Source organism: Oryza sativa, chromosome 8 (assembly GCF_034140825.1).
Source record: "Oryza sativa Japonica Group chromosome 8, ASM3414082v1".
Lineage (NCBI taxonomy): Eukaryota > Viridiplantae > Streptophyta > Magnoliopsida > Poales > Poaceae > Oryza > Oryza sativa.
Window position 1 is genome coordinate 5,143,874 of NC_089042.1, and position 24,007 is coordinate 5,167,880.

Consider the following 24,007-nt stretch of genomic DNA (forward strand, 5'->3'; position numbering starts at 1 on the left):
TTAGAGTGTAAACCACTCGGATTCCTTTTATTATGGCTAAAAAGCAGTCGGCTAGCATGCCTATTTAGGCGCCTCGTATGCTTTTGTCATATAATGCACAATTGTGTTATTATTTTATCTTTCAACTATATGTTTAGTTTGTTAACTAATCACATAGTTGGGGGCTACACCTAATTAGGTGCATCTATTCGATGCACCATATTCTTTATCTTTTCGCCCTTTACAGTCCACTCGGCAGATTTTGGCTTGAAGAGTTTGAAGTACTCGGATTATCATCTTTGAGAAGGCTATGATGGTCGACTGCAAAGGACTCGGGGGCTACTGTGGAGATTATGGGTATCCCATATCTACACGGCGATGGTATTCGAACCGGGTACAGGATACTTAATGTAGATAGAATATCTTATCTGTATCTCGGGTTTGTTTCTTAACTTGTGTATCAAGGAAACACCCTGAGAATTAGTCGGTTACGACTGTATTTTACCTGTATCTTCATATTCCGTTAGGAATATAGATTATCTTTTGTAACCCGGACTCCTTCCCATATATAAGGGGGGTCCGGGCGCCTCTAGGGGCATATGCTGATTTTTCCCGAATCATACAATCAATAATACACTCGGCGGATTCATCCCCGGACAGGAGTAGGGTATTACTTCTTTCATAAGAAGGCCTGAACCTGTATAAATCCTTTGTCTCCAAACCCATACACTTTCCGAACTTGATAGCCACCCCCTTTTATTATTGCCGAAATCTAGTTTCGACAGTCGCCGAGAAGGACTTGCACGAGGTGAAGCGTGGACTCGTCGTGGATGTCGTAGTCGGCGAGGGTGCTGCCGCCGTCGTCGAGCTGCTTGCTGCCGGCGGAGACGTCGACGAGGTGCTGCTGGTCGGAGCGGATGCCTACCTTGTCCTGGATCTTCGCCTTCACGTCGTCGATCGTGTCGGATGGTCTCACCTCGAGGGTGATGGTGATGCCGGTCAGAGTCTTCACGATGATCTGCATTTTCTGATTAAGAGAGATTGTAGCAAACATTGCCAATGTTAAAACAGCATGCCAAGACATTTACAGCCCCATCGTTTTGAATAGACCAAACAGCTTATTTGCAAATAAAAAAACATAATTTCTAAATAAAACTTTTATATACGTGTTCTTAACGATCTAAAATAAACTTTGATGAAAAAACCTCAAAATTAACTTCAAATTTAAGATTGAAAATTTAAATTTTTGACTAATAAGCATAAGCGAAAAGATGAGCCTGTTAGTTGTAGACCCTATCAAACAACTAATAGCAGGCTAAATAAGACTATAGCAGTTAAATTGTATAATGATAGTAAAATAGCTAGATCCTCCTCAAACAACCATCTCCGAAGATAATGGTAGTTATAGCCGGAGATTTTAAAACCTTGATACATGTTCGATCAATTAGAAATACAATCAAATCCATATCATGCTGTGTTATTTGCGACTTGACTAATTTCCAGTTATACCGAGAAGCATAATGCACGTACACACATACGTTATTACAGATTACAAACATGCATGTTGATAATAGCCTGATTCTGATAGTAATACACAATTATATTAGCGGAGGATTTAGTTACCTTGCGAGAAGTTGATTAGATCGTGCGTGGATTCCGGACGTTGGGGTGGTCGCGATCGATCGAGATGGGGAGAAGAAGAACGGGTTGGGGTTTCTCGCTATTTGTGTCGAGAGGTTAGGTTCTGTTCCGATATGGCGTCGGAGTCGGAGATCGACGGCCGTGTCGGAGTCCACGTCGGCGGCGCCGGATTTTGCTCTTTTGTCCACGATTTGCCCCCACACCCGCATGCCAGTCGCCTTGCGCTGGCCCAGATTTCACCTCGTTCTTCTTGGCCCAAACCGCAGCCCATGACAGGCAACCATCCCGGATTTTTTAAAAAAATATTAGAAAAAATGTCTGTGGGTTGTAATGGGTGAAGTCTATTTTAATCTTATTATTTTTATATATGGTTTAGTTAAGATTAAAATTCACTGTAGGGGTTCACTTGGATATCTATTTTTTTTTAGAAAATCATGAGCTACAGTTAGGAGTCCGATCATCTCAAGTTAGTATGCGAGTTTTTTTAAACAGATTTCTTATATGATTCCTTCTGAACGATCTTAAAACCTGACCCAAATATGGATATGTATTTCCAAAAGCAAACGAACTTAAAAACCGACTCATACATGGATGACGTATCAAAATACCGGCAAAAATATCCTCAATTTTTATAATGGTAGAGAAGAGATATAGGTTAAAACCAAAACATAAAATTAAAACCGACTCAAACACGGATAACGAACCATGGAAACATCTTCAATTTTTATATAACCTACTCAAACATGGATGACGGACCGCTGAAACATTTTCAATTTTTATAATAGTAGAGATATATTTACTAAAATATATTTTTTAAAAAGTTTTACAAATCCTTTTTTTGCGGGGAAAGGGAGATATATTACTCAGCTAATAGAGTCAGCATCAACGAGATGCGAAACAAAATTACAAGAATTATCAAGTTTTACAAATCTACACCTAACGCCCTCTTTAAAAAACGCCCTCCCAAAGAGCCAGGGGCTGAACTATTGTGCAAAAGGTGTCCATAAACCTGGTCAAGAAAAATATTTACTTAGCTATCTATTTTCACCATACCCTTCAATGCAAACTATTTTCACTATATGTGCATCCTCTTCAATGCAAACTTAGACACTTGTATCAGCTTAAATTTGATGTTGGTTCCCACCTTCATTTCGTTCTAACTCCACCCCTACAAAGAACCTTTTTTATGACGTACTGCACATCAGTTGAAACATGCTAACGGTTGCGGAGGGATGCCGTTCATTTTGCAAGCCCCCTTACTGCCCTCCCAACTATTAGTCATTAGACATTCTTCCCATCGCTCTGATCTCTCTTTCTCCCCTATCTCGACGCACTTGAGACAAGCGCTAGCACCGAAGTTCTCCCGAGCGGGATCTGTAAGCTCAAGCTCGAGGGACAAAGGGGGAAGTGGAACTTGACCTTGCTAACGCATCGAGGGGACGCTCGGTGAGGAGAGGGGGAGGTGGAGTGCTCTCAGGCTCACCGGCATGTCGGGGAGGAGGCGTAGGCTAAGCTAAAGCTCGTCTAACGGCCTGTGCATGGAGCATGTGCTTAGGGCATCGAGAAGACGGAGCTCGACCATGCCAGCACATTGAGGAGGAGGAGGCGCTTGGGAGGGCAACGCAGGAAGGAGTCAAAGCTCTAGTTTGCAACGCTTGGGGGGGGAGTTCACGAGCTCACCTGCACCTAGAGGAGGAGGCACTCCAAGATGTGGCGAGGAGCAGGAGCTCAATTTCGTCGGCACATGGAGAAGGAAAGTGCTCGAGGAAACGGGGATGTTGCGGGAAGCCAAAGGTCTACCTCGCCGGCAGATGGAAGAGGCACTTGGGGAGAAGGAGTTTAACCTCGCCGGTTGGAAGGTGAAGGTGGTCAACGCCTCGTCGGCAAAGACGGATGGAGCAAGCCTATCGGTGGAGTCAAATCAAGGAAATCTCAAGAAGAGGGAGAAAGTAGGTGAGAGATGAGGAAGAGGGTCTCAAACTCTCAATGCCATGTGGGGTCATTATTGCTTTTAATAATTTTGCTGACCCATATTGACATGTAGATGCCATATAAGTAGAAAAACCACTACGGTATGTTCTAGGGATGTAAATTGAATGGTTTGATAGTTGAGGGTGTTAGATTCCTGATTTTAAAGTTAAGGGGTAAATTTTAAACAGTAAGAATTGAGGGGGTGTATGATGGATTAATCCCTATAAAAGTAGCAAATAGTTAAATTTCCTCTTGCTGACAGCATTCCAATAAGGTTGGTATTCATTTAAGACTAAGATGAAGTTATGAAAAAAAAAAAGAAAGCCACTAGCACATAATTAATTAAATTTTAATTGTTACAAACTTAAAAAATAAATTTATTTGATATTTTAAAGCAATTTTAAGTTTTTTACGAAACACACCATTTATCAGTTTGGAATGTGTTAATGAAAATCGAGGTAAAATCTATACCACATGTATGAATGCAACATTTTGGGATTGCCACGATAGATAGCGCCCAAATTGGGGGATCTTATTGCAAAGTTGTGGACAGCTACTACCAGTGTAACGGTCCAAATTCAGGGGGCTTTTCGCAAAATTAGATCAATACGGACCGTTGGATCTACTGAGCCATCTCCCTCTCGCCGGCCGGTCGCCGGAGCCGGGAGAGGAGACCTCGCCTCGCCGGCGGCGACCCCCCACATCCCTCCAAAATCTCCTCACAGCTTCCGCCGCGATGCCGCCCCCATTCAACCTTCCTCCCGATATAATCGAGGGCCACGTCGCCACCGCCTCCGATCTCCCGAAGCCATCTCACGCGCCGCCGCCGCCGCCGCCGACGACGACGACCACGACGAGTTCATATGCGTGTTCATGATTCCAATTAACCATGTTTTATGAACCTTCGGTATGTCACTCTCACAATTGATCTGTACTCCGTACTAACTAATGCAGGGCGAAGCGTTTTCAGATTATTCAGTTTCTTGATTGCAGTTTTTCTTTTCTTCTTCTTTTTTTTTCATTTTGTACACTGTAGCGTCATCAAGGCAGACACCTGTGCACGGTAGGGTTTTAATTGAACTGTCTCATTTTGTGTGTTCACTTTCACCATCCAAGTTTATTTATTAATCAGCTAAAAGAAACACAGTACAGGATTCAGTGATGCTGATTACTGAACTTTCTTTAGGCACTACAAAAGAAATGGATTCAGAGAGTTCAGACAATATCTTGTGGATCATCTTTTACATGGATACTACTTGAGATATATTGCTGCTAAAAGATTCATTTGGCGACCTCAAATTTTCAATCATCTGATGAACCACACACAAACTTTTGCATAGCTGGAGGGCAATGATGCCTCAAATACTCAATAGTGTAGTTCCATTAGAGCAAGGTGTACTTGGTGGTCCAATATGTACAAATTGCTCATGCATCCTGGAGGGGAGATTATTACGATATACATATATTGTACCATTAATACAGCCTTGCTGTACCACAGATTTACATTTAATTTCTGTCTTCTTATGTTTTATAACCCTTTAACTTTTCCTTGGCAACCCTTGGTAATGTACTGCCAATACACTTGCCACATAGTATAAAGTTGTCCAATGCAGGAAACACAGAGTAGCCATGTAATAATCATGCAAGCTATTTGTATCATGAGGATATATTGGAAGCAGAATTTTGATGTTTTCTTGTTTCAGTGCTAAGCTAGGATTATATATATCTGAATGTGAAAAGTGACAAGTAATTTTTATCTTGATTAGGCAGAGTCTGACACAGAGTTATCTGAATCTTTTCTGAACCTGTGGGTTGTTGCACGCAGTATGGTAGGCTGGCTGGCATACATGGTGACATATACGCCTCTCCCAGGGACCATATATGTGCTTCTCTGCGTAACTGGGCTCTGCCAATAGCTGACCCACTATTCAAGACAAGGTATAAAGCCAGTCCCTACACAAGAACCAAAGCCAAGTAAATACATATGGCCGCTGTGATTTTTCCCTGCAGATTTTACTCCTCCTTTGTTTGCCAACCGTGCTTGCAGTTTGCAGTTTGCAGAGGATGCATATGCTTTGGTTTTGCAATGGCGATGCATGCACAAATGGACATGCAGGTTAGAGATTGGAGTTGGTCTTTCTCTTTTCAAGTGGCTCTGATGAGTCTGATGACCCAGGGCAGGTTCACTTCAGTCCACCCTTTTCTTTTTATGAGATTGACTTTCTGTTGCTGGCCTTGGATTAATGGATAGTATATTTGGATTACAAAAATGGGCCACTAGGCAGAACATAAGGTGATGTTCTTTTCTAATTAAGATATAGATTTTACCTTGATTTTTATTATCATCCTTTTTAAACTGTCAAATGGTACGTTTTGTGCGAAAACTTTCTATATAGAAGTTACCTTTATATATCAAATAAATCTATTTATCAAGTTTATAATAATTAAAACTCAATCAATCTTGAGCTAATGGCTTTCTTGTGTTCTCAAGTTGTTGTATGACTGTTTTTCTTTCAATGGCTATATTATATTTACTCTCTATCACGGCGTAGGCAGCTTGCAGCACACATGAGTGATGAGTGATGAATTCATGAATATAATCATATACAACCAGTATATATATCTTAGACCTGAATATATGCATGCTTTCTTTTTGTATGCAATATATGTATATCGATTTTTGCTGGAACATGATTCCTAGTTAGGAGTCTACGACTTGTCATTACATCGAAGTTTGCAGAGTACTTAATTATATATAGTGACTATTTACTGGGATGCAGAAATGGGAGGGCTAATGATGCTAATATATCCAAAGACTGTCAGGTTAGTATATAAACATAATTTTCCTTTGAACTTCCACCATACTTCTGCAAATTCCAGTGTCACCTACAGCTTGCTTATGTGTGTATAAATGCAATATTTATGTCACTGGGCAATAAGTGAGGCTGTTGAAGTACCAAAAGGAACAATTTGCATCGTTAATGCTGCAATATTTAGTATCTCACGCACTGAGCAATAAGTGAGGATGGAGTATTAAAGTAGTAAAGGAACATTTGGAATTTCATGCTGATGATCATAAGCCTGAAAATTAATGACGGTTTATCTTTTTATGGGAGTTGAGATAAACCGCTCGTAATTATGGAGCAAACTTAATTCTAATGTACTGACAGTGGAAGAAAATGATGTCTAAGGTATGTTTATGACCAGTGTATGTCGGCATTTAAAGGTAATTCTGGTCGTTGAACCTTAACACAAAGGAAATCAATGTTTCTTCCTCAACAAACATATTCTCACAGTTCTCAACTAGACATATCATGTTATAAATAATTGTAGTCAAACTTAAAACTTTAGCCTCAAATATCCACAAAAATACAGAGATTTACATGTGAGAATAATATCAGTACATATTTATCATAAAAACTATTATCATATTGTTATGATTTATTTATGAACACTTACTTAAGAAACTGAAACCGAACAAAGAGAAGGGAACTAATTAACCTTTAGAAACCGAAACAAACACACAAAGTGGTGCACAAAACGAGTGTCTAATGGCCTCCAATGGTTTTCAGAGAGTAACCCTGTTTTTTCTTGACCAAATGAAAGGTTCATCTTGGGAATAAATTGATTCAAGCGACGAAATAAAAGATAAATCTAGAGAGATTTGATTTACCATTTAAAACCTGAAATCAGACGTGAAATCGTGCACAAATCGAGTTTCTAACGATCTCCAAAGGTTTTAGAATGAAAAAAAGAATTGACGACCTCCCTTGCCTCTAGCCCGAGAAGAATGAAATTCTTAATCAGAGGAGTGCACGGCCTTAACTAATGAGATCCACGTATCATTATTGGTTCAAGTGATGAACCAGTAGTGATGTACATACTTCGGATGGTCAGTTCATCTGAACAATAGTCACTACCGCTTTGTGGCAAGAACCGGTAGTATTGTGTCACCTATCATTTCGGTGCCGTGAACCGGCAATGACGGTATCACTGTCAATTCAGATCATGAACTGGCAGTGATACCGAGCCGGTTCACATCGGGCAATGATAGTTGTTTATGTAGTAGTGTTATTAGAAATGATAGTACTTAATATGCATATTGGTGACTATGTTGGTGTATAAAACAAGTATAAAAATTAATAAACATAAATAAAGAGAGTGCATTTCGCTGAATGACAAGGAGCCTTCCATCATAGCCTACTGATTCTACTCATGTACCTGTAAACCAAGGAAATTGTGTACACAAAGATTCTTAAGATACCAAAAATTGTTTAATTAATTAGCCTCTACAAAAATTGGGATGGCATCACACTGTAGACCATTAATGAATTATTTAATATAATTATGCATGTATATCTCTGTTAAATCTCTAGGGAACATGTTCATATCCTTATAATAAAAATCATGCTACCCAACATTTCTTTAAAAAAAACAAGATGTTATTAGTGGTAGTGCCTTAAATACAATGTTACAGGAGAGGAGGCTTGCTTTCACAAGTTGGTATTTCCACATCAACTAACACGACACAAGGACATGGAGGCCCACATGTCAATATCAATATGTATATCAATGTCAATGGGGCATTAGTGATGACCCTGACTCGTGTGATTTCGAATGATGCGTATAGGGTTTCAATATGTGCACTTTTTTCCAACCAATCCTTAGAACAGATAATCAAATTAAATATATAATCTTGACTTTACCAGATTTGGTATTATACAAGCAAGTTTGTATAATGAAATATAATTAATATTTCAAAGCACATATGTAGTTTAGTTTATACAAAACTAAATTATATTTTATATTCATCATTAGTTTAGGTAATTATAAGGAAATTTATAATCTTTTGACAGCAACATCATGGATTAATGTTTGTCTACAAAATTACTTCTTAAGCTAGAGGTTTGTTATTCATCAATAATTGAAGTTGATAAGTCCATGTATTTTGTGGGGCTTGCCATGACAGTGAAGGGTGTACAGCCACATGTTTTGCAATTATTATACTTGTTTATCAGCGAGGGAAAATGATCGATGAACATATATATATATATATATATATATATATATATATATATATATATATATATATATATATATATATATATATATATATATATAGGACACTCATATGGGGCACCATGGTGCCCGGGCACCATGGTATCTAATGCACAAAATCACTCAAATTTTTCAAAATTTTCAAATTGTGAGTATATACCTAGTTATAATAATTTGATTCATACCTATACTTATCAACAAAACAACTCAAATTTAACTTTATTTCACAATCCATGATTACATACCTAACTAATTATATGTATGGATGCTATATACCTACAATCAAAATCTAACAAAAACAAGTTCAAATTCAGTTCAAACTTGCTTTAAACTAGTTAGTAAAGTAGTTAATGTTAATACCTAAGTAATTGAAAAAGTTTCATACTCATTTGAATTGGGTATATACTCAATTTCAACAATGGTGCCCGGGCACCATGGAGCACCAAACAAATTTACTATATATATATATATATATATATATATATATATATATATATATATATATATATATATATATATATATACCTACCAATAATTTGGGGTTAAAGATACTACTACTTGGCATGGACTACACCCACGTATACTTTTCACCATATGAACACAGGATGATTGTTGTCACCGTCGTTAGCCGGCCGGTGGCTGTACGTTTAGGCTTCTGATTCAGAATAATTAATCTCCCCTCCAAAATACTGGGGTAGTATTTAATTATAGTTGGTAGTAATATTATTCAAGAGGCTTTTACAACCTCATCTTTTCGCTTATACTTATACATATCAACCAAAATTTGGATTTTTAACTTTAAATTTAGAGTTGATTTTGAGTTTTTTTTCATCGTAGTTTATTTTTTAGTCTTTACTTTCAGATCGTTAAGAAAATGTATATAAAATTTTTATTCACAAATTATTTTTCATTTGCAAATATATCATTTCGCTCTTTTTCTCCAATATGCCAAATGATGGGGTTGTTAGTTACTGCTAACATTAGCAGTTTACTATATATTATCAGATTATCTTGTGGAACAAAGGGATATCATTATTATTTCTAAATTATAGTACGAAAACCGGACCGGTGACGAGTGACCCGAACAATCTCTCGGTTCACCAATTTGGCGGTCTAACCAATGGGCTAGATGTATAGTACTACCCGGGGTCAGGGACCCGGATAAATTATTCAATCATAGCTTAATTTATACTATATTAGTTAGTATATATCAACCAATAATTTGATAGTTAGCATGTATTGGACCCCGGTAATTTTTCTTTTGGGTTTGCCACGGACTGATGCAATGGTAAGATGGTTAGCACAGATCGCTCCCAACCAGCAAACGGACCAGACAATCTGGTTCTGGGTTTTTCGATTAAACAGTCAGGTCAGCCTGATTTTTTAAACTATAGGTGGTGTTTAAATCTCCTGAAGATAAATATTAAGTGTTTCACGCAAAACGAGTTGGTAATAACATGTGATTATGTGATTAATTAAGTTTTAATTATTACAATCTTGAAAAATGGATTAATCTTATATTTTAGAACAACTTTTATATAGAAAGTTTTCGCACGAAACGCACCGTTTAGCAGTTTAAAAAGCGTGACACTTTTATCTAAAAGTTTATTCAGTTTTTGTTGGAAAAAAGAACAGAGCCATAGGCTTGTTACAGCTACTCCAAGAATGTTGAGAATATGAGATCGTGGCCAGGGCGATGAAATCCCTAAAAAGTGTTGAAAGGTTGGACTAGTTATTAATTGCCAAGTTCTTACATGATTTGCATATTGCTTCGCTAGCTATACCAAGATCATGAGGCGAATTCCCAATCATATTGCAATACGCGGAACAAAATATGCAATTGTTGCCAGAAAACCTAGACAACGATATTATGTTAGAATGGGATACCCTTCTATGAGACGATACCTCAGGGGCGTAGCCAGCTAGGTGGCACCGTGGTCTACGGACCACCTAAAAAATTAAAATTATATTATATATGCTAGTTAATATAATAAAAATTGTATAGTGGACCACCCTTTTAATTGACATATTATATATAGATGGACCACTTTTACTTTAAATCCTAGCTACGCCACTGCGATACCTGATATCTAATACCTGTTGTGGTACCAGCTGCATCGTACCCGATACCTGTGATACATGTTACCCGGTACCTGTGATACCTAGAACTTGATACCTGTGATACTCGTGCAAGAAAATACTCCCTCCGTTTCACAATGTAACTCATTCTAGCATTTCCCACATTCATATTGATGCTAATGAATCTAGACATATACATCTATCTAGATTCATTGATATCAATATAAATGTGGGAAATGCTAAAATAACTTATATTGTGAAACAGAGTAAGTAGTTAATATGTCCATCCCGTTGCAATGAGATCCCGTCTTGTAGCAGACATGCCGTATAAATCATCTCGTCGAATTCATTTATTATTAGGGGACAGTCCAGTAAACAGTACTACTACTACTCCCAAGTCCCAAGTCCCAACTAAGATCATATACAACTGTATGAATTGACCTGCTATACTTTCATATTCCGAGCAACAGTAATTATTTAATTCTAACATGAATCTAGCTAGTATAGTCGTGCTACCATTAGACTACTTCAAACTTCAAAGTTCAGATTACTTCTCTCTTGAGAAAGTCAAAAAAGAGAGAAACCAGCAAAGAGCCAAAGAACTTGCATGTAGTATCAGAAGTTGACATGTAGTAATGACCAAATTCAATGCAGGTTATCTGGAGGTTTGTATACTCCACTCTATTATGTTGAGTCAACACATGAGGCGATTACTAGTAACGGTTGTCAGTTATTACTACTAGTACAGGTCACATATATATACTCACATATGACCTGCATGCTAATTAATTATAGCACTACAGTAGAGTAAATATAATTTGTGCCTCTGTTGTTCATGGAAAAGGGTCCGTTTTACAACCTTAAACTTTTGTGTAAGTTTGAAAATCAACCATAAAATTTTTTAAAAAATAGATGCTATTCAACACTCTTAATTTTCTAAACCAGACAAAAATGCCTCGGTACAATGCAATTTGGTTCGTGATGCTGACATGGGAATGGTTTTGCTGATGTCGGCAGTCTCAATTAGGGATGAAAACGGCTCGGAAAGTTTCTGGATTCCGTAAGTGGTTTCGGAAACAAAAGGTGTTGGTCGGAATTTTTTTAGAAACTTTTTTCTCAAAAACGGAAACGAATATGATAAGGCAGCTATCCATCGAAAATCGGAATCCGTTGGAAACTTTCCGGAAATGAATTCAATTTTTTTTTCTCGGGATTGGAAGCGAAGCATTTCTCATATACAACTGATTAGCTTCTGTTTTCTCTACTCTAAATGTTTAAATTTATACTATGTATTGAGATGTTTAATTAAATAGAAATATTTTTCTAGTCCAGTACTTTAGATTTTTTTTTCCTAATAATTTTTTTCCAATTTTATTAGGCCATGTCGTAGATGAATATAGTTCTTTTTTTCCAAGAAAGTAAAGTGTACAACTAGATGTATTATTATTATTATTGATAAAAAATATAAGTATCTATTTATTGTTTTAGAAAAAAAATATTTAGCTACATCTCTTTGTTGATTTGAGAAGTTCAGTTTAAGGGTTTTTTATATTCCGATAAATATCCGTTACCGTATTCACTCCAATTCATATTCACTTAATTTTCGTATCCGAGATTTCCAATTCTGAAAAAATTATGGAAACGAAAACGATAAAGGTGGTTTCCATCCGTTTCCAAACCGTTTTCATCCCTAGTCTCAATGCTACTAAACAAAGAAAAAATAACAGGGTCCACATGTCATCACCCCTTGTCTTTCTTCCAAAAAGGGAAATGTGACTTGTGAGATATTTAGAGATTGTAGGAGAGGGAAGAGAAAGAAAGATATGTGCAAGAACGTGAAGGAAGAACAAATAGATGAGAGAGCATGATATCCGAGTCCCACTAATCCTATTTATTTTACTTTCAAGTTTGTTAAGTTGCTGTGCCATGCAAACATGGTTATATTTGGCCGGTCTTAAGGGACATATTGTTTTTCCAGTTTATAAAGTTCAGTGTTGATTAACGTTGTTTGAAACTTTAATTAGGTTTTATTTTCAGGCTTCCACAGGTAAATTACACTGAAATATCAAAATAACAGCTTTGTTCCTTTAAAGATTTTTTTTATACACCATTAACTGTTAAAAAAAATCATGTTCACGAAGTATTTTTCATGTAAGAAATGTAATGCTGTTTTCTTAACTATAGCTATATTTTGTACCAATTGATGGTTAAAAGTTATTTTTGAAATGGGCAAAGACCTTAAAAGATAAACAAAAAATGGTGGATATATATACATTGAATTATTAATTTATGCTTTTCAATACTGATCCAAATAAAGATATATTTACACAAAATAATATAAATGTATAAGCAGGATACAGGCTAATTAAAAAGGTCAGCTTAAACGCAAGTGGAGAAATTGAAAGTTGAAATGTATCGTGAAAATTTTGGATTTTTCATTATTGATGAAGTCCCTTAGACTCATAAATACTGTCACCCACCAAAACAGATTGTCATACGTGATCTTTGAGTTGGGAGCATCCAATGATGATGAAATAGGGTCTCTCCCTGCATCATCAATTCAGTTGGCGCTATATAGCTGCATGCCTGTTTCACCACAGCACAACAGTACTCATGCACATATACTACCAAGGAATTTAATACGGGAAATAATAATAATGGATGGGTGTACATCAATGTGTTGCGTTGGACGATATGGTGTACTATAGCTCTCGCTTTTCTCCGTAGTGGAAAACAAATTAAATAAACTGTAAATAACTACAACCTCGTTATATATAATATTGTTTGCTCTGTGCGGTTTCAAAAAGGGAAAAAGTACAATTACCACCCCCCCCCCCCCCCGCGGAACTATCGCGGTTGACCGAATTACCCCCTATACCCGAAAACCAGAACATTCACCCTAAACTTTCAATACTGGATTAATTACCCCCCCTCGACCCAATCCAAAGCGGTTTTGTTCTACATGGCATACGTATGGTAATCCAGTCAGCATTTTATTTATAAAAAAATACGGGACCCACTTGTCATACTCCTCTTCCCTCTTCCTCTCTCTCTTCTCTCTCTCGCGCATGGCGTGCACGTTGGCGCAGGGACGGGTGGTGGGCGCCTAGGCGTGGGCGAACGGCACGGACGACGGCGCAGATAGTGCCGGCCAAGGACAAGCCCGCCACGCCCGAACATGTTGGAGACGTCTACCGAGGAGGACGCGCACGCCGTGGTGTAGACACAGTCACAACCTTCGGGGGTGGACGCGGCGCGACGCAATCGCAAGCGGCGGCGGTAGGAGTAGCTCAGCGTGTCGGCCTCCTTCTTCGAGTGCCTGGTACAATGGCTCATGGAGCACCAGGAGAGCCTCCACCGCTAGTTCCTTGACGCCATGGAGCGTAGGGAGCAGGAGCACACCGCCCGCAACGAGGCGTGGCGCCACTAGGAGGCCGCCTCGCACGCGCAGGACCGCGCCAGCACCGCCGCACGCGAGTCCGCCACCAACCCTGTGCTTGGCTCCGACGACATGAGCCTGCAGGTTGTCCATGACGCCTCGAGCGGCCTCCGCCACCGCCCGCCGCCACCCTGCCACCCCATGCTGCGTCCACCCCCGCCGCCCTCGTCCTCCAATCCCCTCCTCGGTGCCGCACGCCGCCGCAGAGTCCTCCTCGCGCTTTGCCACCGCCCCTGCACAGGCCTCGTCGCCATTGGCACGAGCTTGAGAGGGCGCCGCCCGCTGTCGCCGTGTCCTCCCGCGCTTTGCCACCGCCCCCTGTATAGGTCTCGTCACCGTTGACACGGATCCCGAGAGGGCACCACCCGCCGATGTCGCGTCCTCCTCGTGCGCCGCCGTCCACCGCGCGTCCCCACGTGTCGCCGCCCACCGCCCGTCCATAGCCGCGTGCCCGAGCCCATCCACAGCCGCCTGTCCAAGTAAGAGAGAGAGAGGGACTGGGCAGAGAGAGATGACGCTAGGGAGAGAGAGGGACTGGGGAGAGAGAGAGGGGAGAGATATGACAAGTGGGCCCAAGGAGTTTTTTTTTCTGACTGGATTGCACGTTAGCGCTACTTGTGCAAGCTCAAGCCAAAACTGCTTAAAACAGTGTCAGGGGGGTAATTCATCCGGTATTAAAAGTTTAGGGTGGGCAATATCTGGTTTTCGGGTTCAGGGGGTAATTTGTACTTTTTCCTTTCAAAAATGAATGAAGCAATAAAAAAAATTTTGTTCTTAGTGGTTTGAGGCTAATTAATACAAAAATAAAATACTACAAAAAAATCCCCTCGAAATCAACATAAAATTAACTTTTAAAATTCAAATTTCAGTTGTACTATCTGATAATAAGGCAAAAGCCAAAATTCAAATATAGTTAAAATTAAAGTTTCGATATACAAATGCACACGATGTGTTGTGTGCTGCTGCAAATTATCATATTGTTCATTCAGAACGCGAGATACAGCTAGCTAGCTGTTTATTGCCATCTACGAGCTTAAATGCCCCCAGCAAGAAAACAGATATCACATATGTGTGCTGGAATAATATTAAATCAAATGCATGCCTGCATGAACAGCGCTAGCACAAAGCTAGCTAAGCCAGTGCAACAACGCAAAACTAATTAAACACTACACATATTGACATATACTCGTATCAAACCATATACACATAAACAAAGTTGACTGTTGCAATCAAAAAAGAAAAACAAAGTTGACTGTCTTGCAGTATAGAGTAGTAGTAGTAGTATCCGTTTCTACCTCTACCTACACAGAATTCGGTAGTAGTATACGTTTCTACTGAAATGTTACTGTCTCTCTCTCTCTCTCTCTCTCTCTCTAGCTCTTTGTGAGCCTGAGCAATAACGCTGCACCCTCTCTCAATAAATGCGATTGCATCCGCTCAACACTCGCCCCCCCTCTCGCAATAACTCCTCCTCCCCATCTCCACATTCCTCCCCCAAATCCCCTCTTCTTCTTCTTCTTCTTCTTCCTCCTCCTCCCATGGCGATCGGCGTCTGCTTCTAGCTGGAGAGATCTCGCTTCGTTTCGAGCTGTCCACCGGTGGTTTTCTCGCATGCGATATCACACGCTTCTTGGAAGCACATCAGGTAGAACAGGGCAGAGATCAAGGCGGATATATACAGCTAGATCTCATCTTGTTGCTGTCGTCTCTAACACAGGTTTTGATGGGATTTTTGTTTTTCTTTGCAGAGTTCTTGGTGCTGACCTTGCCCTAGATCTGCTTCTGACTGTTGCTGTTACGTGGCGTGCAAGCTAGCTATAGCCATTTCTGTGTGTGTAGCTGTACTGGTGGTGAAGAAGAAGATGCAAGCGAATGGGTGGAGGAGCTAGAGGCTTGGCTGGAGGAAGAAGAAGAAGGGGTTGGTGGTGGCTAGCTAGCTAGGGTGCGTGCTTAATTACCTGGCTTCGTTCATGACGCCGGCGAGGCGCATGCCGCCGGTGATCGGCCGGAACGGCGTGGCGTACGAATCGCCGTCGGCGCAGCTGCCCCTCACCCAGGTACGGTAGTTCTTCAGAGATGAACAAGAACCCACCGTATATATATATATATATATATATATATATATATATATATATATATATATATATATATATATATATATATATATATATATATATATATATATATATTTGCAGCTTTCTTTTTTTGAAGTAAATTTTGAAAAAAAGTTGGTGTACTTTTTGTTTGCAGCTAGTTACTTTATTAATTTGCTTTTCGTTTTCTTTTTTCTTGTTGCGTTTGACTCTTGTACTATAATTTAATTGGCTGTGCATCTGTTTTTCATTTTGTTTTGGAAACGGTTGCTAGCTGTGAATACGTGCATGCATTAATTGGCGTGCCATTCGAGGATACTGAGTTTACTGGCCAATTGATGAGCTCTTTTATTGGAAATCAGAAGTACTGGTTGGAGATATCATACACAGTACAGAGAAAGAGAAGTTGATCTTTTGTTCATACAACTTCATACATGAACATGAGTCAAGCAAGAACTGAAGAAACCATACATGAATACATAAACAAAGTCTCTTCCCTTAGGTCTCTCTAGGTCTTGATCTCTTAATGTTCTAATGATCTATGTTTTTTTAAAAAGAAAAAATTTAAAGGCAGACAGGCACAACAGGTTAAGGGAAGGATTAGTTCATTTTTAGCATCATACTAAAAAGAAAAATAGCTAGCTATATCCATTTTTGACAATCACGTCTCGAAAATACACTATACTGAGCAGAAGCAAGTCAGCAATTTCCAACTTTGCGGCCGAAGTAACTACTCTATCCTATCCCTTTTAGAAAGAAAAAGAAATGGAAGCATGCAAAATTTCCCCTTTTTTATGAGCGTTTCGTATAAGTTTTTCTTTGGTACATCTTAATTGCTTTCTCATTCGATTATTCCAAATTAATCCTGAGCTAGCTATATATGGAACACATATATCTGATGAGTTGGTCTCCTCTCACAAAATACTCTTAATTAATCTCTCCTGAAATTGCAGGCTGATATGCTGGACAGCCATCATCTGCAGCAAGCACTCCAGCAGCAATACTTCGATCAGATCCCGGTGACGACGACGGCGGCGGCGGACAGCGGCGACAACATGCTGCACGGCCGCGCCGACGCCGGCGGGCTGGTTGACGAGTTCGAGAGCAAGTCGTGCAGCGAGAACGTCGACGGCGCCGGCGACGGCCTCTCCGGCGACGACCAGGACCCCAACCAGCGGCCGCGCAAGAAGCGTTACCACCGCCATACCCAGCACCAGATCCAAGAGATGGAAGCGTAAGATTAATTTATCATTTCATCCCTATGTTTTCAATTCTGAGATAATTTTCTTCTCCCTTGCAAATCTTTGTCAGATTGATTAAATGTTATGAATCCTATTCATCAGTTGATCTTTGTAGATTAAGTAAATGTTTGTGAATTTTGATCAGTTTCTTCAAGGAGTGCCCGCACCCAGACGACAAGCAGCGCAAGGAGCTGAGCAGGGAGCTGGGTCTTGAACCTCTGCAGGTTAAATTCTGGTTTCAGAACAAGCGCACACAGATGAAGGCAAGTATAAAAACTCCTTATAGATATATAGAGTGTTCTTTGGTTATTTAATTTGATGGCTTCAGACTAAAATGATTGGGAATTACTGAAAAATAAAATTTTGGTGCACTAAATTCCAAAATCCAAGACTAGGAAAAAAAAACACGTTGGACACTGGGGAAGGACCCAATATCGAATTTATTAAGAAAGAGGGTCAACCAGCTGCACCATGCCATCAGCGCTACACACAGTCACAAAATCCAAGACTAAGAAACGGATTATTGCAATCCATGTTCTTTTCAGTTCATTCACAATATTATTCAAATAGATTATTTATTCCATGCTTTAAAAAATATGTTTTTCTCAAAACAATTTCTCAAAAATTACTGCCTATTTATTTCTTAAAACATTTAATATAAACCTTATAATTAAGTAGATGTTCCGCGACAATAATCTAAATCAAATAGGGGTGAGTTCTAAATCTAAATCAGCTAATAATTTGATTTTTCATTCTTCATACTAGTACAATAATGAGCAGTTTTCTACTTAATTACTGGAGCATGTATAATATTTATATACTTAAGTTACAGTATCTATATGAATATTTAGATTGAACAACGAAGGTATATAATGTTTATATAACTATCTCCATATATCTTTCATGATACTAAATCTTATAGTATCTTTCAGAATTTATATATTCTAATACAAACTATAGTCATCAAAGTTGTGTTTTCTCTAAACCATATTCCAATGCACTTAATTGTTTGTGACCGGAGTTAATTAGTACTGCTATCAATTTTTGGCCAAAAAAGCAAATTAGGTTGTGCACACACGGATGAAACTAGGCGGTACTACTAAGAAAGGACGATGTTTTTTTTTTTTGGGGGGGGGGGGTCTTGAATTAAAATGTTTGGATAACACTGAGGAAAAGTTTTCTCAACTTGAAATCAATGCAAGTGTCTAAACCTCACATAACAATTTGCACTGGCTTGCATTAACCAATTTTCCCGAGGACGCGGATGTTGCTCAGCAGCAAGATTGTTTCCTGCACCACCACAGCAGTTAGTGTTTGAATTGAACCTTGTTGTATCTCTTAATGGAACAGACTATATGAAACAACATTGGGACTCACCATTTAGTTTTAGTTTATGGTTAATTACTATGAAGAAATACTCCATTCGTCTTAAAATATTAGTATTAGTAGAATAATGCTAAGTCAAACATTTTCAGCTTTATCTATTAATAGTCAAAAAAAATAAAACAGATCAATCATTGTAAAATTGATGTTACTAGATTTATCATTAAATAAATTATCATAATATATAACTCTTTTTATTTAAAGCATCTTAACTTTATAGATATTATTGGTTAAATGAGCATCTCGAAAATTGTGTTAAAGTTCAAAAATGCTTATATTTTGGAACGGAGAGAGCATGTTATTTCTTTCTTCACTTCTTTTTTTCATTTCTGATTTATTTTATTTCACTTCTCCCTCTGGCCTCTACTCCTGTTATACATGGTAGATATAGTGAAATATATTCCAGCCCAGACGTGTGTGTGTGTATATATATATGCATCTTTTTGTCTATTGAACAGATGGAAAAATATTGTGTTTTCTGTCAGCTACATATATTGATCGATTGACCCTTACAAAACTATAAATATATCAGTAAAATTAATGTTGTAATAGTATATTGACGATATGTAGTGTTGAATTAATTCAGAACCAGCACGAGAGGCACGAGAACGCGCAGCTGCGGGCGGAGAACGACAAGCTGCGCGCGGAGAACATGCGATACAAGGAGGCCCTGAGCAGCGCGTCGTGCCCCAACTGCGGCGGCCCCGCCGCCCTCGGCGAGATGTCCTTCGACGAGCACCACCTCCGCGTCGAGAACGCCCGCCTCCGCGACGAGATCGACCGCATCTCCGGCATCGCCGCCAAGCACGTCGGCAAGCCCCCCATCGTCTCCTTCCCCGTCCTCTCCTCCCCGCTCGCCGTCGCCGCCGCCCGCTCCCCTCTCGACCTCGCCGGCGCCTACGGCGTCGTCACCCCCGGCCTCGACATGTTCGGCGGCGCCGGCGACCTCCTCCGCGGCGTGCACCCGCTCGACGCCGACAAGCCCATGATCGTGGAGCTCGCCGTCGCCGCCATGGACGAGCTCGTCCAGATGGCCCAGCTCGACGAGCCGCTCTGGTCGTCGTCGTCGGAGCCGGCGGCGGCGTTGCTCGATGAGGAGGAGTACGCGCGCATGTTCCCGCGCGGCCTCGGCCCCAAGCAGTACGGCCTCAAGTCGGAGGCGTCCCGCCATGGCGCCGTCGTCATCATGACGCACAGCAACCTCGTCGAGATCCTCATGGATGTGGTCAGTCTCACAATACTCAAACCTACTACTGCTAGTGCTACCTAAATATGCAGTAATTTCAGTTGAATTTCGCTTGAATAATTTTGCTGCAGAATCAATTCGCGACGGTGTTCTCGAGCATCGTGTCGAGAGCGTCCACGCACGAGGTGTTGTCCACAGGCGTGGCAGGCAACTACAATGGTGCACTGCAAGTGGTACGTACACGTCTTCTTCATCCTCATCGACTACTCGATCAACTCCTTAATTAATCTGTTCATGGCACGCCTCCAATTCCATGCTCCATGGATATATTCTGGAATTAATCCACCAGATATATGATGATCTAAACATTATCGGTTGCAGATGTCAATGGAGTTTCAAGTGCCGTCGCCGCTGGTGCCGACGAGGGAGAGCTATTTCGTCAGGTACTGCAAGAACAACTCCGACGGGACATGGGCCGTCGTCGATGTCTCTCTCGACAGCCTCCGCCCCAGCCCTGTCCAGAAATGCCGGCGCAGGCCGTCTGGCTGCCTCATCCAAGAAATGCCCAATGGCTACTCCAAGGTAATTAATTCAATCTCTATATATATATATCTACAATATTAAAGGATAGTACATATTGTTGTTGTTCATATTTTGTCAGCAAAAGTTGAAATGGTTTGATCGTTCATATTCTGTTGGCAAAGTTAATTTGAAATGTATTGGGTTGTTGTGTGTAGGTGACATGGGTGGAGCATGTGGAGGTGGACGACAGCTCGGTGCACAACATCTACAAGCCATTGGTGAACTCCGGCCTCGCATTCGGCGCGAAACGGTGGGTCGGCACGCTGGACCGGCAATGCGAGCGCCTCGCCAGCGCCATGGCCAGCAACATCCCCAATGGCGACCTTGGAGGTACAAGACGAATCAATCAATCAATTAACCACTCCTACGTCCTACTAATTGCAATTATAAGAAGTACAGATAATTGTGACCAATGAAATGCCACATTACAATCATGATTACTGATGATTAGTATAATTTGTGTATGAAATGTTATGTGTTGTGGTGCAGTGATTACAAGCGTGGAGGGGAGGAAGAGCATGTTGAAGCTGGCGGAGAGGATGGTGGCGAGCTTCTGCGGCGGCGTGACGGCGTCGGTGGCGCACCAGTGGACGACGCTGTCGGGCAGCGGGGCGGAGGACGTGCGCGTCATGACGAGGAAGAGCGTCGACGACCCCGGCAGGCCACCGGGCATCGTGCTCAACGCCGCCACCTCCTTCTGGCTCCCCGTCCCTCCCGCCGCCGTCTTCGACTTCCTCCGCGACGAGACCTCTCGCAGCGAGGTGCCCAATTTGCCCCCCATCCCTAGGGAATTTATCCAATTTGCTGACCAAATTTTATACGTGATCAAATTCATTCCTGACGAGTTTGGATTTCCGCAGTGGGACATTCTGTCCAACGGCGGCGCCGTCCAAGAAATGGCTCACATTGCCAACGGCCGTGACCATGGCAACTCTGTCTCGCTTCTTCGTGTCAATGTAAGTGCCAATTAGTTACTACTCATCAAGGCAATAAATAGCATGTAACGGTCGGTAGCGAATTAGTGTCTGGGTAGCGGATTGCAAATAGCAGGCACTAAGTTCCAATAGCATAATTAAGAAAAATAACCATAAATTTAGATTGTATATCAATATTAACATCAAGTTTCACTTAAAGTTTAAAATTTAGACTGCATGTTTAACTACTACTACATTTCATAACATAAATATATAAGATAAAGAAAACATACAATGCTAGGTTATTCTATCCATATGTAAAGAACACTATCTAAACATTATAGCAATTCAACAAAGTCAATAGCAGGCTGCTATACCTTGTAGCGGCATCGGTAGAGGATCACTACTGCTATATTGCAGCCGCTACGAATGCTATTTATTACCTTCTGCTCATGAATCTGATGATTACACTGTTTACACACGATGAAATCGGGTATCATCATTTCTATAAAATTAAGTAATGATGTGTTTATATATGTATGATTTGTCCATGTGTGTAGAGTGCAAATTCAAACCAGAGCAACATGCTGATCCTGCAAGAGAGCTGCACGGACGCGTCGGGCTCCTACGTGGTGTACGCGCCGGTGGACATCGTGGCGATGAACGTGGTGCTCAACGGCGGCGACCCGGACTACGTGGCGCTGCTGCCGTCGGGGTTCGCCATCCTTCCCGACGGGCCGTCGGGGAACGCGCAGGCCGCCGTCGGGGAGAACGGCTCCGGCTCCGGCGGGGGGTCCCTCCTGACGGTGGCGTTCCAGATCCTCGTCGACTCCGTGCCGACGGCGAAGCTCTCGCTGGGCTCCGTCGCGACGGTGAACAGCCTCATCGCCTGCACGGTGGAGCGCATCAAGGCCGCCGTCTGCAGGGACAGCAACCCTCAGTAGTAGCACCGGCTTCAACCAAATATGATCACGAACAATGTTCCAAGGTACATGCTTGCTACGTTTAGTAAAGCGTTGCTGCACGAATCTCAAAGCACCTACTGAAATGTTTTGAATTTGTGTGTGTGTGTTTTTTTGCAGGAGCAGCAAAATTTTGGAGTTTGATTCAGCAGTAGGGAGTCAAGAACGCACCTCAAACTCTCCTTGCCATGTGGTGCCCTTGCTAGTGAAGAATTTGCGAGGAAACCGACGCGTTTGCGAGAAAATTTTCGCGAAGATACATAGTGTCACCACTATGCAAGGGGGGATGGTTCGGGCATTGACTTCCACCTTTTGATTTTCATCAAATGCATCGAAGAGTGGATGCTGCTACCTTGTTGTTTTTCTGAATCTCTATGTTAGGGCTTCTTTTACCATGTTTAAAAAGGGCTATGAAGCCTCATTTTTATCTGTACTGTTGTGATGTGTTGTCTGTTTGTTCAGACTTCAGGTTCCTGTCCCTTAGCTAGGAGTTGAGAATAGAGAGATTCATGTCCCCCCTTTTGGATTTTATCACATTTCCGATGATTTGTAGACTTGTGGTTGTTGCTTGTTGGTCATTACCATTCTTGTCTCAAATGTGCCTGCTTTTGTGTGTGTGTGTGTGTGTGTGTGTGTGTGTGTGTGTGTGTGTGTGTTTACATGATATTTTAAATGTTTTGGTTTGAGAATTTTCACTTCAACCTATCGCTAGGGAAATGCATATGGCAGTATTCCTGCCAGTGCCAAGCTGCTGGAATGCTGAGAAAGAAATTGTTGCAACGGATGGCTTTACAACATAACCTAACCATTTGCACGAAACACTTGGGCAGTTTGAGCAAATTACTAGTTCTCTTGTTTTGAAATTTAACAAAACTCAGATTGTTCTTCACAAGAATGCTAATTCACGCGCGCACGCTGGCAGCGCGCACTCATGCCCCACACGGCCCACGCGGCGCGCGCGCGATTTTTTTGGCTAACCTACCGCCGTTTTCTTTTTTTTTTTTGCTTTCTTTTTTTTCCGTGTTTTTTTTCGCTTTCCTTTTTTTGCGTTTTTTTCCTGATTACTTTTTAATCTTCCAGCAGCAAGTGTTTTCAATTTTTTTAAAAAGTTTTTAAATCTTGACTTGAAAATTTTTAAATCTTAATTTAAAATTTTTCAAATCTCGAGTTGAAAGTTTTCAAATTTCGAGTTGAAAGTTTTCAAATCTGAGTTGAAAGTTTTTAAACCCGAGTTGAAAGTTTTCAAAATCTCGAGTTGAAAGTTTCCAAATCTCTAGTTTGAAAAACCCTAATTGAAAGTTTTTCAAATTTGAGATGAGAAGTTGAAATTTTCAAATTTTGACTTTAAAAATTAAAATTTTGAGTTGAAAAGTTTTTAAATCTAGATTGAAAGTTTTCAAATTTTGACTTCACGTGTAGATATGTTTTCAATCTGTTACTTTAAAAAAATAGGATACGGCAAATTACCGAGAAATCAAA

The 24,007-nt window shown here is 40.6% G+C and overlaps 2 protein-coding genes across 3 annotated transcripts; one reads left to right on the top strand and one right to left on the bottom strand.

Moving 5' to 3' along the window:
* Window positions 1-693: 693 nt before the first annotated feature.
* On the bottom strand, window positions 694-1,003 carry LOC136351395 (ubiquitin-like). The gene has a single exon (XM_066303462.1). The coding sequence runs from the start codon at window positions 1,001-1,003 to the stop codon at window positions 752-754; it is 252 nt and encodes an 83-aa protein (XP_066159559.1). The 3' UTR covers window positions 694-751.
* A 14,610-nt stretch (window positions 1,004-15,613) lies between these two features.
* LOC4344832 (homeobox-leucine zipper protein ROC1-like) lies at window positions 15,614-23,125 on the top strand. 2 transcript variants are annotated; one of them, NM_001422469.1, is made up of 12 exons: window positions 15,614-15,812; window positions 15,916-16,224; window positions 17,214-17,494; window positions 17,647-17,764; window positions 19,471-20,109; window positions 20,202-20,303; window positions 20,452-20,652; window positions 20,808-20,982; window positions 21,142-21,413; window positions 21,513-21,608; window positions 22,127-22,554; window positions 22,649-23,125. In NM_001422469.1, the coding sequence occupies exons 2-11, from the start codon at window positions 16,138-16,140 to the stop codon at window positions 22,508-22,510; spliced, it is 2,355 nt and encodes a 784-aa protein (NP_001409398.1). In that variant the 5' UTR covers window positions 15,614-15,812; window positions 15,916-16,137; the 3' UTR covers window positions 22,511-22,554; window positions 22,649-23,125. The 2 variants fall into 2 exon arrangements, with proteins under 2 accessions (NP_001409398.1, XP_015650022.1); XM_015794536.3 differs by having other exon boundaries at window positions 15,706-15,812; window positions 21,142-21,608.
* The last annotated feature ends 882 nt before the right edge of the window (window positions 23,126-24,007 follow it).

Coding starts and splice junctions, on each gene's coding strand:
- LOC4344832 (XM_015794536.3), top strand. CDS start 16,138: ATGACGCCGGCGAGGCGCATGCCGCCGGTGATCGGCCGGAACGGCGTG. Junction 17,765..19,470: donor ACAAGCGCACACAGATGAAG/GCAAGTATAAAA, acceptor GAATTAATTCAG/AACCAGCACGAGAGGCACGA. Junction 21,609..22,126: donor TCTCGCTTCTTCGTGTCAAT/GTAAGTGCCAAT, acceptor CCATGTGTGTAG/AGTGCAAATTCAAACCAGAG.
- LOC136351395 (XM_066303462.1), bottom strand. CDS start 1,003: ATGCAGATCATCGTGAAGACTCTGACCGGCATCACCATCACCCTCGAG.